This window comes from Periophthalmus magnuspinnatus, chromosome 9, assembly GCF_009829125.3.
Source record: "Periophthalmus magnuspinnatus isolate fPerMag1 chromosome 9, fPerMag1.2.pri, whole genome shotgun sequence".
NCBI lineage: Eukaryota > Metazoa > Chordata > Actinopteri > Gobiiformes > Gobiidae > Periophthalmus > Periophthalmus magnuspinnatus.
The window spans coordinates 22380427-22397923 of NC_047134.1; the positions used below are offsets into that span (position 1 = coordinate 22380427).

The 17497-nt window shown below is 44.2% G+C and overlaps 1 protein-coding gene across 2 annotated transcripts; it reads right to left on the reverse strand.

Annotated features, from left to right (window-relative positions):
* Positions 1-1117: 1117 nt before the first annotated feature.
* On the reverse strand, positions 1118-16949 carry rusc2 (RUN and SH3 domain containing 2). Of its 2 annotated transcripts, XM_055224148.1 has the most exons (13): positions 16819-16949; positions 14185-15617; positions 13531-13969; positions 11642-12208; positions 10977-11117; positions 9964-10086; positions 9172-9248; positions 8529-8703; positions 7878-7983; positions 7745-7791; positions 6681-7398; positions 6072-6296; positions 1118-4852 (listed from the first exon to the last, which is right to left on the reverse strand). In XM_055224148.1, exons 2-13 carry the CDS (start codon positions 15511-15513, stop codon positions 4564-4566), a joined length of 4236 nt encoding a protein of 1411 aa, XP_055080123.1. In that variant the 5' UTR covers positions 15514-15617; positions 16819-16949; the 3' UTR covers positions 1118-4563. The 2 variants fall into 2 exon arrangements, with proteins under 2 accessions (XP_055080123.1, XP_055080124.1); XM_055224149.1 differs by lacking the exon at positions 10977-11117 and having other exon boundaries at positions 1124-4852.
* Between the last annotated feature and the right edge of the window lie 548 nt (positions 16950-17497).

Genomic DNA, 17497 nt, shown 5'->3' on the forward strand with positions numbered 1-17497 from the left:
GACAGTCTATGGACAGATGTTCTGAGAAAGTTATCCATTTGCTTGTTTTCTGTTGAATAATTTGGTTGTCTGTTTCTGTTTCATTGTTAATTTTCTAACTTTCTGTTGGTTAAATCAGTTATCATGTTCAGTCCCAAGAGGCAACTGCTGTTGTGAGGCTGCACAAGCGCTGATTCATCATTGGCTGCAGGTGCTGGGGTTTAGGTAATGACCCTTCAGATCAGAAAGAGTCCTTTTAGGTTTAAACCGACTGGATCAGCATTGAAAGGGGCAACCCAAAGGACAGACTCATGTGAGGCTCATTCTACTTTGTGATTGGATAATCGTCTTGAGAACAAAAACACCAACTTATAGCATAAATAAATAGGACATGTCCAAAGGTTTTGTAACTAAATAAGCATTACAACTGTTACGGGTTGTCTGTGTAATCTCTCAGACATCCAAGTATGATTCGTAATAAAAGAAAAATTCAATTCTGTCAACGTTTTTGAAAACGTTTTGCTACTCATCCAAGCCGCAACTACTACAATTCAGTTCGGTATAGATTACTTTATGCAGAGGATACACTCAAGGTCCACACCATACTGACTCGTACCAGCCCTATAGAATCAAGGCCCATGTGTGTGCTTCTTAGTATATAGTATACTGGAGTGAACAAACTCGAGCAGGAGATGTATGGACTCTGGGCTCTGTGACTGACACATACTGTCAGAAAAGCAGAGGGTTTTATTAAACAACTAACCCAGAACTAAATCCAGGAGCAAACAAGTCTAACCCAACACTAAACCAGTTCTAACCCAGGACTTAACCAGGTCTAAACCAGATCTAATTTAGGACTAAATAAGGACTAAAACCAAGACTAAGCCAGGTCTAATCCAAGACTAAATCAGGGCTAACCTAGAACTAAGACAGGTCTAACCCAAGATTAAGCCAGGTCTAACCCAGTACTAAACCAGGTCTAATCCAAGATGAAATCAGGGCCAACCTAGAAATAAACCGGGTCTAACCCAAGACTAAACCAGGTCTAACCCAGGACTAACCTAAGTCTAAACAGGTCTAACATCCTGGACACTGTGAGTACTGTGTGGAATCTGCGACTGACACACAGGACACTATGAGAAGAGCAGAAGCTTTTTATTACACTGCAGTGGTGATAGACACATGAGCAATACAACAACACAGAAAGACCAGGAGTCCAACCTGGAACCTTCTTGCTGTGAAGCGAGAATGCGAGCCACCCAGCCACTGCACTGCTATTATTGTTCCTATAGATTGTAACTTTATTCATACTTTAGACAACTGTTTGAATTATCTCAAGTTGACTGACTGTACATCTGCCAAGTTAGAAAGCAGAAATAGTACATTCTATATTACACACATAACATGTCTGTACAAAATGTGCAACAGTCAGAATACATGGTACAAAGTGGTCCAAAGCACTACAAATAGGAGTGGGCCATACGGATTTATGTGCAATAGTTATTGAAAGGGCCTGTAACAGATTTTTAAGTTCTTCTTGTTCACATAAACGCTTACATAAGGCATTGTAAATAAATGTTTTGTCTTGTTACTATTGTGTTACTAAAATTTCAAACCAAATTCGATACTAAGGAATAGACTTGATACTCAATACAGATTCCGATACCACAATGATAATTAAAAAGCACTCTTTATTTAGACAACAGAATGTAATTTTCAACATTAAATAATAGGACTTTCTTTTATATTACAATGTGGCCTTATATCTGTGTAAACCTTCAGTCATTCAGGTAGGTTCCATAGTGGTCCGTAGTAGTCTATGTGGTGTTATACTTGTTCTGATACAGCTCAAGTTCATTTGTAGGGTATTCAGGAAAGGTTCATTTCTGTCGTGTGAATGTGATTGTTTTAGTATCGATACTTGCTCAAATGAGTATGTAGTTTTCATTAGTTTTAGTATCAATTAGTGTTTGATTTTTGTTACTATTACCAACCCTATTAATTTTACATTTTTATTTTCTCAGATAATAACTTATCAGAGTTTATTGACTGGGTCACCTTTTCTCATCCAATCAGGCACATTGTTTTTAAGAATCAGTGGGTGGGGCTTAAAGTTCAAACAATAACACATTCTTAAGTAATGGTTTGAAATCAGGTACAAGCTTTGTTATACGTGGCAGTGCTTTCTGTTTAAAGTTACACTATGTCACTTTTCTGAATAGAGATCTGCCACCATCTTGTCTCCATAGAGATTTAACTGCTTTGACTGAAATGGTACACAGTATGGCATTCAACTTATCCATCTTGTCCATATTTTATTATTTATGTATTTTTTTTAATTTGTGCTCAAAAATAGCTTGAAACACATGCAGTATACCTCTCCACAGATCTCACCTCTACCTTTGCTTGTCTCCATGGATATCAATAAATTTAAAGTCATACTGTGTAACAGTTTAGTTAAAGAAATAATATCTCCATGGATACACGTAGGTGGACAGACTACCAGTAAAGCCACACAGTGGACCTTAGATGAAGCTCTATGTTCAAACACATGCCTTTGACTTTTTCTCACCCACTCAAGAGACTGACCAATAGGGGTGTTGGTCAGCATCTGAATGACAAGTGAAATAACCAATCACAGAGAAGAAACAGGAAATAGCTTTAGAAACCTGGAAAATCTGTTGTGTTTTATGCCATATGGCCCACACCTCCTTAAAGTGCATACAACAGGTTAGACTGCTCATTTTGCTGAAATATAGTTAACATCATTAGATTTAAGATTTTACAAAAAAAAAAAAACTTGCCAATTTTTCTAGTTTAAATAGTTATGATTACACTAATACAAAAAAAAAATGACACCACCTTTATTTTGTTAAATGAAGGTTCAAACTGTGCCTTCTTTGTGCATGAATTGTCTCTACATTTTGGATGGAGTTTCCCGTGTTGATGACTTAGGCAGAGGGATTGTGTTTTAGAACCCAGTGCTACTTCCTGTATTTTTTTCCCTGTATTCTTGTGTTCAAAATGTTTTATTCTAAACTTTATTTTTTTTGTTTTTTACAAACTGTCACTTAACTGATGTAAAACTATGACAAATATTTATCACAGGCACTATCCCACCAAACCAAGTCATAATTAGACAAACATGAAAACCTGTCATATGCACTTTAATATGCCCTCTCACACTTCTGCTACTATAAAACACACTCTAGTTTACACAGTCCTCCACCGTCTTCACTTTAAAACCCATTTCATAACATACATAACCTTTAACCTTCAAAAATATCCACTGTATATAATTATCTTTCAGATTTGTACAATAACTGCATATACACAAGTGTCTCCACAGCACCCCCAGTGGGCTGTGTTACCACTGCAGACATGAGCAGGTGACGCTAGTACTGTACAAGTGTCCCTTTGAGTTATATTTGTTTACCATGACTAAACACATACTTACATACTTGTAGTAACTGTATTTTGCTTATATCCATGTTATAATGTTGTTTCCTTGTGTTTTGAGAGTCCTTCAATATTCAAGCTGACTCCATCTCAAAATCAAACCAACTTTAAACCAAATTCACTCAGTAGAATACCACTCAAATGGAGACGGGATACATTATAGAGCAGTTGAAAGCACGAGTTGGCTGCTTCTTTTAAAGGTGCAATACAGAACTTTTATGGTAGAGGGTCTGCCACTAGCTCCTTGCTTTTCCTGGTTTTCCTGTTCCACAGTATGGCATTAAATTTAGCCAACTGTATGGAGACAAGCAGGTGGTGCCCCTCCAGGCTGAGTTACAGATCAGCTCAATGGAGGAGCAACCCCATAACTGTAAGAATGCATGTTTTTCAAGGAGAACAAATATAATACCTGGCTGTGGTGAAATAAATGCTAGATCATCTGAATATATAAATAAACAGTAGAAACTTCCAAATAGGCAGTGAGCATTTCATTCTAGGTTTCAATTGAGAAAATGGTGGCGTCTCTTTATGTAACTGCTGCTGTCAGACTCGTCATTCTCGTCTTAAAAAGTTTATTATTAAACCCGCTCTACATGATCCTGTTTTTTTTTTTATTTCATTATTTTGTGCATAAATCACGATAAGAACATTAATAACTCTAATACCACAATGATAATAAAGTCACTCTTTAGACAAAAGCATGTGATTTTCAACATTAAATCATAGTGCTTTTTTGTGGGGCTTATAACTGTATTGTTTTATACTACATTCTAAAGCTATTCAGGAAAGGTTCATTTCTGTCCTGTGAACGTAACTTTTTTAGTATCGATACCAGCTCAAACGAGAATGTAGTTTTGATACTAGTTTTAATATTGATTAGTATCTGATTTTCAATACTTTTGACAACTCTGTGCTAGATAGATACATTTAAAGCCACATTGTAGGACATTCCAGGCAAAGCAATAACTCTCCACCTGAAAAGTTACATAGTGCACCTTTAAAAGGGGACGGTGTTTCTGAGGAGGGGAGGGGCCGAGCGCACATGCACAGTTTAGACTCTTCTGGAGGAGTAAGCATGCTTTCCTTTAGTCCCTCTGCACATTTAGGGCACCTCTGATGTCCTCCTTAGACCTCATGTCTGCTCTGGTCCTGGCTGTGCTCTGTCCACCTGAGCTCCCCTGTCTCGCACTGGTCCTGGCTGTCCAATGTCCAACCCCCTGCCTCGCTCTGGTCTTGACTGTCCTCCATGCCACTCAGGCTCACGTACACAATGGGCACTAGGCCGCGAGATGTTCCCCGCGAGCAGAGCAGCGTGTCGGGGTCACTCTGCCGCAGCACCCTCAGGACATCCCCACGGTGGAAGCTCAGATGCCCAGGCTCTGTGGGCTCGTGGTGGCACAGGGCTCGCACCACCCTGCGGCACACAAGCACATCAGCAGCATTTTAAAGGCAATGGTAGATACATGTTAAAAGCAAAGGTACACACATGTACTCTCCAGATACTAAAGGCAAAAACTTTACAACTTAAAAGATTTTGGTCTGTTTGCTCTCGTAAATAATAGCTTTCATCTTAAAATGACATTTTTCCTAGCATTTCACTTAAACAAAACCTATTGAGCTTCTCTGATATATAATTATTATCAATGATACCTGTGGATCATTATGTTATAATGTGCACAATTTAAATTTCAATAACAATTTAAAACGGCGTAATAAAAGAAACAAGTCTGTTGTCCACGTTAACTGCATTGTTCAATGTGAGCTGACATCACTGAGCCGTGCAGCTGTCAATAGCCAGTAACAGTTCTTTTTTCATCAGCAATGAGGCTTCTTCAAAATAAACAAGTAAAAATTACACAAACATGTATGAATCACTCCAAACCAACTTCGAAAGGGTAGGGGGAAACAACTATAACACAGTTAAGATTTATGAAACTGGATTAGACCTATTCTGCAAAATTGACTTTTTAGAGCTTTTATCCTAATTATTTTAAATTTAGTATTGAAGTTTGCAAAAAAAAAAACAAGCCAAAATTTGTATTTTCTTTCAGTATTCTCTAGTTTACTCAAATATTATATAAAATATTTTTCAAAATTACCTCTGCACATTTTGTTTATGTCAACAAAATGCAAAATGTAAAATTAATCAAAAAATTACATGGCTTTATGTGTCCCAGATATGTGTAATTTTGACAATATATGCATAAAATTCCTTATTACATTTTAAATTATGAAAAACTGAAGTAAACATTTCAGATTGATACCTCTTAAATTAAGTTTTTTTGCTTCTTCTACTCACCAGCAGCATCTTTAATGGCCCTGGACCTGTATGTATTTAAGCAAAATGTGTCTTGTGTCAGAAAGTGCTCTTTTTGCATGCTGGTTGTTGTTAGCACTATTGTGATGCCAAAACTCCAAAAGTTGTGAAAAGCACTTATAAACTCATTGGTGAATAACTGATGCCAAAAATGCATAAGGTAAGTGAAGAATAACTTGCAACCACTGGAAATCATTAAAAACAACTAGTTTGTTTTTTCATGTTTTTAAGACAGTAAAAATCAGGGAGAGTGCCTTTAACGTCACTGACACTGCCAGTAGTAGTGTCTGGGGTCTGTTTGCCCAAGGAAACTTACGGGAGTGAGGCAGGAGCAGCACTGGTGGTGGCAACGTAGCGGGGGGTGGTCTGTGATTCAAAGGGGGCAAGATGTTGTTCTGAGGGGGCGGGGCCTGGGGCTATGTGGGTGGGACCTGCTGCCATGGGGGTTGTGGACTGAGGCCTCTTCTCACTCCCTGCAGTGATGCTCTGTGCCACACGGGAGAAGACGGAGCTGTCCAAGTGCAGCCAGCCTGAGGGAGCCCTATACATAAGAACACATCTTAGAACACATGTTTTTACACATAGTAGTAGTGCACATGTTTATTTTTATTATACATGTAATTACACATATTTGTAGACCTTCTAGAACACATGTTATTACTCGTTACTACACATGATAGTAGACCTGTTAGTAGAACTGTTAGCACACATGTTAGCACACATGTTAGCACACATGTTAGCACACATGTTAGCACACATGTTAGCACACATGTTAGCACACATGTTAGCACACATGTGGAGTGGACAGGAGTGCAGTCGGAGCCTCATTATCCCTCCATAAGGTTTAATCACTCTGCAGTGTCTGACTATGGCTCAGTTTGGGGCAGGTCTAGATGGCTGTGCTGAACTCCCATGAGGCTCTTACCTGCTCTTTGGGGCTTTCTTTCTTGACTCTCGACCCTCCTGCGAGGAGCTGCCTGTGGCTCCAAAGAGATGCCCCCAGCGCAGCCCCTGGTTCTCCACAGACGAGTCTTTGTCATGGTTCAGGGCAATCTCTGGGGGACTGCCCATCCAGGACAGCCTTCCTTTAGGGACCACAGAACTGCCTTCAGAGCTGCAGCGGATGGGCCCTGACTCCGCCCCTTCCACCACTCCTTCTCTGGTAGGCGGGGCCTGTCTCTCAGAGGACCGCCTTCTCCTCTCTGCTTTGGTGAACTTGGAGCCCTGTGTGGACTGATCGATGTAAACCTGGGAGGACTGCATAAGCTGGTACCACCAGCCCTCCTTGGCCTTTTGGCAGGTACTTCCTCTTCCAGCAGTGACCGAGGCTTCACCTGCAGGGTCTGCCCCGTCTTCACCCCTAGCCTGGCCACGCTCAGAGGGGGAGGAGCTCTGGCCCCTCATAAGCTGGAAGGTGGAACGCTCTGATTGGTGGAGGCTGAGAGTGTTGCCACAGAGCAGCTCTTTTCGGCGCAGGTGCTCCCGACCCTTCTGCAAGAGGCAGGGCTCAAACAGGACATCCAGGTCAAAGGGCAGCAGAGCCAGAGGCTGCAGTAGCAACAAGAGCTCCTCAAACAAGGCCCGACACGGCCCCTGGGACAGAGCCAGAAAGCCCCAAGGTTGGTAGTACGCTGCAATCATATCTAGGATTCGAAACACAAAACAGTACAATCCAGTTTAATGACGCCTCAGAACAGACCGTAAAAAAGGCACAGAACACACAGCAACAGGCTCAGCTCAGCCCCATCAGGCTCAGCTCAGCCCCATCAGGCTCAGCTCAGCCCCATCAGGCTCAGCTCAGCCCCATCAGGCTCAGCTCAGCCCCATCAGGCTCAGCTCAGCCCCATCAGGCTCAGCTCAGCCCCATCAGGCTCAGCTCAGCCCCATCAGGCTCAGCTCAGCCCCATCAGGCTCAGGCCAGCCCCATCAAGCCCAGCCCAGCCCCCACCAGGATCCAGAACTCTGTTGTGGAGGATTAAAGAGGAATACCTTCATGGTTGTGCAGCACACTGAACCACAACTCCAGCGACTTGAGGCTGTAACACAAACAGACAGGGGAGCACTGTTATGGAGCACTGCCTGAGGAGCATACACACTCATACACACAGAGAATGGAACGTACTTGAGCAGGCCCATGATGAAGGCGTTGAGTCTCATAGAGGGAGACGTGAGCTCTGAATACTGGCTGATCTTACAGAAGAGGCTGTGGAGTAGGCGGGTGGACGGGCCTGCAGCACACACATAAACTATGATAGAGTTCTCAATATTATACAAAGCTCACCAACCCCAACAGACATTAGGCTCTAGGTTGTCAAAAGTATCAAAAATCATTTTAACCGATACCTAAAACAGAAACTAGTTAAATCAAATTATTTGAGCAGGTATCGATACTAAAAAACAGGACAGAAATGAACCTTTCCTGAATAGCTTTAGAATGATCTTGAGCTGTATCAGAACAAGTATAAGACCAAATAGACTAGTATAGACCCATGGACCACTATATGGATATAAGGCCACATGGTAATATAAAAGAAAGTACTATGATTTAATGTTGAAAATTCCATTCTATTGTCTAAATAAAGAGTGCTTTCACTATCATTGTAGTAACAGAATTGGTATTGAGTATCGACTCAATCCCTTAGTATTGAAATCAAGAAATTTTAGTATTGTGACAACACTATTAGCCTCTAGTTTTAAATAAAGGAGGAGAGTTACAAAAATACTAGAATCCAGGTGAGCTACAGTATCAGTGCAGAGCACACGTGGGCCTTACCCGGCTGTGTGGAGGCCTCTACCAGGCTCCAGGGCCCACAACGCCTCTGCCCGATGATCAGGTCCCTCACATAGGGCTTGAGTCCATCTGTCAACAGGCTGTGGAGGGCCGGGCACAGGTACTTGAGGATCAGGTGGCCCACATTTGGACTCACCCAGCTGTTGCCCAGTTTGCTCTGCAGGAGACAGTGAGGGTTGAACCGTCTATACCCAGATCTGATCATGTAATTTAAGCACAGTATTCGAGTCACAGTAAGACCTAAATGATATTTGCAGACAGGGAGACAGTATTATAGAGATGACAACTGTGTTTTGTTTTTTCTTGCAAAGTGTTAAGACAGTTTCTTCATGTTGGCAGTAATGTACTGCAAAAGATTAGTAAATAGGGTTAGACTTTTGATGCTGACTTATCATTCATCACAATATTGTATTTACAGTTACAGAGGATTTTCTATGACTCCAACTAATTCAAGTTTCACATGCGACACACAATATGTCCATGGAGACAAGTAGATGGATACACCTACCAAAAACATTATATAGTGCACCTTTGCCACACAAGACGCTCTTCTCTCTGCTCTCTAGTTTGTCAACAAGATGTAATGAACACATACATTAAATAATGAATGAATGAAAAGGCTGACCTTGACGTCTGGGTCCCGTGTGGTGCCAAAGTGTGCCACAATGAGGTCTATAGCCGTGTTCACCGCCTTCACCAAACCTGACCAAGACCAGAGCAGCAGCGCTCAGTACATCAGCAGTTATAAAGTCAGTATAGCCATATTTGCTCAAATGTAATCCCTACGAGAAGGGTGACCAGATTTTGCAAAATTAAAAACTGTGGCACACTCGTGTTGGAAAAGTTGATGTAAATAAAACTGTGGCAAGAGCGCGAAACGTTGTCTATTCTCGACTCACTTATGGGTCAATATATAATGAGGGACTTTTGTTGAGGCAACAGAATGCATTTTGTTTTTGCATTATGGTCATTTTCAAGCACAGTTTTATGTATTGGGCTCAAAACTGGGACTGTCCCGGTTAAATAGGGTCATCTGGTCACCCTAGCTTAGGGTCGGGCAGTGGGTAGGTAGCTGCGGGTGGATGTCACTGACAACATGTTAAACACTTCACAAATGAGGAGAAAACTTCACCAGATGACACTTTTGCTTTTCCAAAGGTACTTTTTTTTTGTGTCAGTGCTAATGCAACAGCACAGACTGAAATAACCTAAACTTACCAATAACTGGCTCTCCTTTACAATAAATAAAATGTTGTTATGTTAGATTTAAAGTTTTTATAGAAGTTAAAATTAGCATTTCAACTGACAAGAACCATGCCCATTTGTTTGAATGTGTAATTACAGAGATATTGAACATAAATGCCTTCTGAGGGGAGTGTTGTACAGGCAGAGGGAGCATGCAAGATGGAGGACAAACCTTTCTTCTGCAACAGGTCCACAGCCAGGTGAGGCTGGGGGCTGGAGTGAGACGATGTGTCTGGAGACAAGCAAAACTCTTCAGGGGGCTTCTCTGTCAGACCCAGGTAGTCTGAGCCATAGTCTGACACACAAACACGCAAACATACAGATACACAGGTCAGCACTATTGGCAGAGGAAAGTCAGGCCTTACCTACAACCCAACTTAGCCCCACTCCTCAACTGCACTGACCTTCCCTTGCAGCCACTTTTACAGACACTGATACCGAGTACTGAGAATAAGTAAACAAAAGTTGTATTAGTGCCTCCATAATGTCAAATGTAGATATTAAAGAACATATATTATGTATTCTTCTGGCATTAATTCCATTTTAAACATGTTTTTAGTCACTTTGGGAAGTATTTCACATTTTCTCACTTAAATATGTGCATATGGAATATAAACTTAAAGAAGACCTATTGCACTTGTGTCTGTTTTATAGTTATAATCTATTACACCTCTGGATCAATATGTTATAATATGCACATTTTAAATTGCAATATTCATCTAAAATGAATAAATAAAAGAAATAAGGCTGCTGACTTCCACGTTAGGAAACTGGTGCCCAATGCGAGCTGACGTAGCCATAAACGTCATCACAACAAAAAGCTGTGTAGCCAACTAGCAGATTTTTTTTTACTTTGTACCAAAATGACAACACAATGCTGCCAAATCTTATGCTGCTGCCAATTTTAATTTCCTATTGATTATGAAATTGAAATTGAAGAAAGAAGTAAGAACAGAGCAGTGGGTGTATGCTGGTGGATTATTCAAACAAGAGTGAATGAAGCAAACTACAGCTCCAGGTATGTTTTTGGTGAGCGGACAAAAAAGCTAAAAAAAAAGAAGTCTATTTTGCATATTTTGTTCTTTAAAAGAGTGTGTGTCTCACTGAATATATACGGAAATGTATTGAAAACTAGTCCAAATAACATTTGTCAGCTTTGGTCAAAGGTACAAGAAGGGGCAGCACCATTACGCCTGTCCTGAGTGTGTGCTGGAGGGAAGTCAAAGACATTGTGTCGCACTGGTCTCTGAGCTGGGCCCCCAGGGGCCAGAGGGTTCCTCCGTCGGTACTCTCTCCATCTGAGTGCCTGAGGAGAGAGGTGGTGTGCTGGGGTTGGGTTAGAGGACAGGTGGAGTGACAGAATGGATGATGAAGGAAAAGATGACAAACATAAGAAATTAGAGGAGAAGAAGGCACATCCTTCATTAATCTATCTATAATAAAATCCTCTTATCACAATAAGGGTCTCCGTAATAATCTGTAATATGCAGAGTTTTCTATTTTGTAAGGGTCACATGAAATACAGTTTTGGATTATTAGTTTCAATAGCCATGAATTGACAGCACACATGTGGTCCAGAGAAAAAAAAGATAAAAGAAACACATCTTATGTGGATAGTTCCTTTCAATGCGCAGCACACTGTGACAGTGTCAGCAACTGTCCTGAGACCATCACAGTTGTGGACACACTGTTCTGATCTGAACTGCCTCCTCTGAATACAGTGTGTTTTCATCTGAAACAGGTTCTAATCCAACTAGTCCCATCTTTCAGCAGAAAGAGCTTAGACTCTTCATAAAGACACAAGCAGGAGACAGACATAAGCGCAGAGGACATTGATCACAAACACCTACCATGACAGCGCGCTGGCGTGCCTCTGAGCCCGGAGGACTCTCCGTGTCCCAGGGAGCTGAGTGTATCTGCAGGCTGGAGGGTGGACAGTGTGGGGAGCACTTGTCCCTGGAGAGTAGACAGTGCAGGAAGCATGGCTCCTCTCTTGGCTGCCAGTGAGGATGGAGGAGGGGTTGAGGGGCCTTGCTTCACCAGGACAGGGCTCTGTTGGTGGGCCCCGTCCAAAGACACAGAGTTGGAGGAGTGCTGAGTGCCTGGTAACTGCACAGGAGAGTAACTGCCGAGTGGGGAGGGCCGCACCGATCCACCAGGGGGAGCCTGCTGCCGGAGGGGAGCGTACGCTGCAGCTGACACAAACATGTCCTCCTCTCGCTCCCCTCCAGAGTCTGTGCCAGAGCCTGAGCTGGAGTGGGCCCCCGACATGTGGCCCAGTGGCACAGGCAGCAAAGGCACCAGGGGCCGCGGAGCTTTGGATGAGAACTGGTGCTGGAAGGTGAAGGGCTGGATGGGCAGAGTTGTGGGCCGCTGCTCCTTACTGTAGCGAACCACTGATGACGGGCCCTCTGCATCTAGACACAGCATTTGTACTGTTATGTTCAGTTAGACTTAGTCTGTAAACACTACAGGGGTAAGTTTAGTCAGGTTTGAGCTGCCAAAACCATTTCTATCTAAATGATTTAATCATATGCAATGCTTCATGGACCTTCTCCCAACAACTCTGGTCTAGGCCTCTTTGATGGAAGGTCAATAACTTTGGATCTTGCCCCCACTACCTCCCCACACAGTGTCAGTACCTCTAGTCAGTGCCTTCAGACTCTACACACAGTCATTACCTGCCCAGACTCTGGGCCCTAGCTCTGCCCAAAGTCAGTAACGCCACACACTGTCACTATCTCCACACATTGTAAGTAATTCCACACACTGTCAGTAATTCCACACACTGTTAGTAGTTCCACATACTGTCAGTAGCTCCACACACCGCCAGTAGCTCCACACACCGCCAGTAGCTCCACACACTGTCAGTAGTTCCACAGTGCCACAGGGAAATGTAGAGCAGATAAATGTGTGTTTACCTCAGCCCAGTGTGTGATGGACAGGAGCAGCTGTCTGCAGCACTGTGCACCAAGCTACAGAGTGGAGCGGGCAGGATTTGCATTGCCAGTTTCAATTTTGAAATCCAGCTGGTTTAAATTTAAAAGGCCCCTCTCTGATCTGAATCCTCATTACCTAAACCCCAGCACCTGCAGCCAAACATTAATAGTGCTAGTGCAGCCTCTGCAGTTCAGTGAGTGAATTATGGAGGGTCTGAGCTTTCACATGAGGCATGGTCCATATAAGATTTAGAAAAACTTGTATGTGTCCTATCAGCAGATTAAGGCACTGGCAATGCAGGTTCAGATGTGATTGTGGTACCTTTAAAAAAAAAAAAACACTAAGAGAGCAGCCTACATACAGTACTTGTAACAAGTGCTGCATGTTTACTATAACCAAACTACCATGACAGCTCTGACATAAACTTTCTACAATATCCTAAATGGAAGGTGAAAGCCAACACAAAATAAATTATTACATAATTCAATACTAATCACAGTTAGATATTGTTGAAGTGGCAAATATATTTTTGATATAATATAATAGATAATAATAGATGATGTCCCCTATAATAGATGATGTCCCCTTCTACAGAGTACAGACTAGTGGTCATAATACATTAGTCATAGTTTTAGTCACTGATGATGGACTTACTTTTTATTTGTGTTCTGGCAGCCAAACTATTACACTGACAAAAACTAAACGAAATACTCGTTATTCATTAAACATTGGTACACATGGCAAAGTGAGGTCAAGAAGAGATTTCAGAATCAACAATGACCAGCAGAGGGTGGCGTACCTTGAGCCTTGTGTTGCGCACGCGGCCCGTCATAGGTTCGACTTTCGGCAGTGCTAGGGCCCAGGTCCGTAGTGTGCTCCTCAATGGGGGAGTAGTCAGTAGAGGAGTGTGATGAGGCAGTGGCAGGGCAGGGCTCGGCCAGACATTTGGCAGAGGGAGAGTGAAGCGCAGCACCTGCGCGGCGTTTGCTGCGGGCGATCTCTGCGAATGACGTGACTCTAGGGGGTGGTGTCAGTGCTGGAGCCCCGCTGTCACTCAGCCTCACGGGGCAGCTCAGCATCCTCTCCACAGCAGCCAACGGTGGGCCCTGGCACACGTCTAGGTTGCGGTCATAGCTGCGGGAGCGCGGGCGCCCCTCTCCTGCACGCCGAGGGGCTGTATTCACATAGACCTGTCCCTCCACACCAGCACTGCCCTGCTCCTCCTCCTCAGCTTTTTCCTGCTCGAAAGACACAAAACTCAGTATTTGAATCTTTTCTAACAGCCAAGAGAATGTTTCTGATCTGTTCTGAACTGAGTCTACAGTGTTTACATGTGCTTAATATGGCAGCTCTGAACCAAACCATAAAGTGAGAGGATTTATGCCCTAAAATGCTCAGAGCTAAATGACCCAGACCCACACCATTAGACATGCATCAGCAGTCATACACTAACCTGAGCATCCTCCTGCTCTTCTTCCACCTCCTCTTCCTCCAGGCCCAGAGGCTGCTGTCTGAAGAGGTAGTAGTGGCTGGGCTGGGTGGGTTGGCTGGGTGTGGGGCTACCGCGGCTCTGTTCGTCGGAGCTGTTGTTGCTGGAGGGGGCGGGGCTGGGTGAGGAGTGGGACAGGTCACATGTCACCAGTTTGTAATAGTTCTGAGTGGCCACCACCAGCCGGGCCTGGCTCTGTACACAGGGGGCCTGGCTCTGCACACAGGGAGCCCGCTCCGAGTGGCCCGAGGGGGGGCACGAGTTACAGTTAGCATCCAGGTCAAAGGCCTGGTGCTCAGCGGAGCAGGAGGATGAGGTGGACAGAAGGGGCTCTCGCAGCAAAGGGAAAAGCTGTGGTAGTCTGGGCTCTGTGGGGGAGCAGTGGAGGTCCAGGTAAAATGCCCCACTGTCCCCTGGATGGTTGGAGAGCCTGTTCTGGTTACTGTCCCCGCACCATTGTGGCTGCTCCGGGACAGCGTTGTTCAGTTTGCTGTAGATGGCGCTGAAGTTGACCAGGACTCCATCCGAGCTATTGCAGGAAGAGTCACTGCCATAGGTCTGGCTCTCACAGTGTCGCCCACAGCTATGAGACAGGGCACAGTAGGAGCGCTCCGAATCCCGACCTGAGTCCTGCCCGGACATCATGTGGTCCTCATCCTCCTCGTCGTCGGCCCAGTCTTGCTCCCCACAGTCCATGGATACGTTTGAGCCGCTACTAAGAGGGCGCTGTGGATTCAGGGGGGAGAGTGGGGGACCCCCAGACCTGTGCAGGTGAAAGGGCTCTGAAGAGAAGCTGTGGAAGTCTGTGGTGTCTCCATGGAGGTCAAAAGAACAGTCCTCCTGGTACCCGCTCAGCCCATCTCCCTCGTCCTCCTCACCATCAGCCCTGCAGAGGAAGGGGTTGTGGCGCAGCGTGGGCCGTTGCCGGCTCTTCACTCTGGGCAGAGTGTGAGCTGTGATTTGATCCTCTGAGTTACTGGAGGTGAAGGAGGAGGAGTCACTGGCCATGCTGTCTCCTCTGGTGCTCTTGCGCTCAGCTTTGTGATGGGAGGCCCAGGTTCCACTGGAGGTCTGAAACAGGCTGCTGTAAAGCAGGGCTTCTCCATGGAGAAGATCTCTCTCAGGGAGTGAGGTGGTGCGGCTCAGGCCCAGGTTCTCAGGAGGAATAAAAGGAGTGTCCCTCAGAAGGGACCCTGCACAGCCCCCCTTGTGACCCCCTGACACCTGGCAGTGCATCAGAGGGATGTGGTGGACTATGAGGGTCTCGCCAGACAGCTTTGGGGGGCTATCCATGGTCCAGGGGCTGGAATAGACTGGTGTGGATAGCTTCACACAGATGAGACCCCCGAGATACAGATGGGGTCTTGGAAGTGCACCACATGGTCCAAACAGTCCATCTGTGGACACAAGGAATTATTTGTGTAGAACAACAATAAGTACTCTTTTACTGTTCTGTGAATGATTCCACAAGCACAGTGTCAGACAGACTCAGCACTAACGCTGTACATTTGACCACAGCCTCTAAAACGCTCAAAGACGATAACTACACACAGCACAGTGCTTTTATGATTGTAATTGATCTAATAGTGTAAAAACTGCATCTTTATCTGGGATCTCTAGATTTTGTGAAAAATCTATTAAAAACATACCCTATTTTTGCTATTTAAATGTTTTCATGTAGACCTTACACACTATAATAAAAGATTAACTATGGACAATACATTCACATTTACGGATACAGGCTTATTGGTTAGTCTGCCAGCATCCAGAGCTCCAGACTATAGGCCTATGCATCCTGTGACTGGGGCAGCGCAGACTCGGCAGAGCTAAGACTCTTTGAAATGACTTAATGATTAGTAATAGTTATGATGACGATGAAGAGCAAAATACGGTGACGATTGGTGTAGTGAGGCGGAAGAAAATAAACAAGGAATAAACAGTGCGCATCTAGACCTTTACTAAAATTATGTCCACCCCATTAAACTCATCACTATAGAATACAGGCAGACAATGCTGTATCACTTCTGTGCTGCAGCCGATCCTCACCGAATGTGGATGTTTACGATACTCTCGTTCATATCCTCAGCGGAATTAAAGAGCTTTTATTTAGAGCAGCGTCGGAAGTCAAGATGCTGTAGTGTTCTCCAGCTTACTACCTCTGTGCCACAACAGTTAGAACATAACACAAATAACACCAAATAACCAAACGGCCTGTTCATCGGACGCGACACCAAATGTTCACACGTGTGTCCCACAGACTGATCCCACAAACGCAACATTAGCGGGCGTTTTCTCGGGTGGTGACGGTGATGTAACGGTATCATCGTTGACGCCCGTGCCAAAGACGCTTTGTGCGTATAGGGAGTAAACAGCCAACATGTCGAGACAAATGACCGTGACCAGCCCTGGCCCCGTCCACGGAGCTGCTGGAGCTCGTGTAGTGCTGTGAGGACACCAGGACACGGGCCTGTGCTGCGCTGCGTCTGCGGTTGATGCGTTTTTCCAGCATCTTCTGTCGCACACACGGTTCTCGACACCAACATGAGCCTAATCATCCAGTTAGCAATAACAGCACATGTGCAGCTCGCTCATACGCACCTTTTCACGGGGGCGCGATAGTCTCTCCGGTTTACACAAGAACAATACGTGTTTATCCACACAGCGCACACAGTGTGCGAGCATGTCCGCCATCGAGGCTGTCTGCTGGGCTCCGGGGCTCCGCGGGGAGGGAGGGGCTGGAACGGAGGGGCTGGAGCGTCATCCTGAGGTCACTGTTGGCCCCACACTGGACCAGGGCCCCGCACTGGACCAACTCAACTCCTAAGTGTCAGGATATGCAGTAAAGATGTTGACCACCAGGCTGTGAATAGCACTGGCGGAAGGTAACGAAGTGCAAATAGTAACGTACTGTACTTGAGTTGATTTTTTAGGTATCTGTACTTTACTTAAGTACATTTTACAGTGGATATTACTTTTTCTTCATAAAATTTGAGAGCAGGTATCTGTACTTTCTATTCCACTACATTTTTTAACAGAACAAAAGTAAAAAGTACTTTTCATGTGATTTGATGTTTTTTTGTGTTTGTTTGTTTGTTTGTTTGTTTTTGTTTTCCCGTGTTCGTGGTAACATTCTGACGAAAGTTTTCGGAGTTCAAGCTTCAGCTTTGCGCAAACAAAAATAAATACACAAAATGTATTTGAAAAAGTAAGAAATTGATTCGTATTGTTACTATTCACCAAAATATGCATAATTTTATTTAATAGCACTACATGAGTG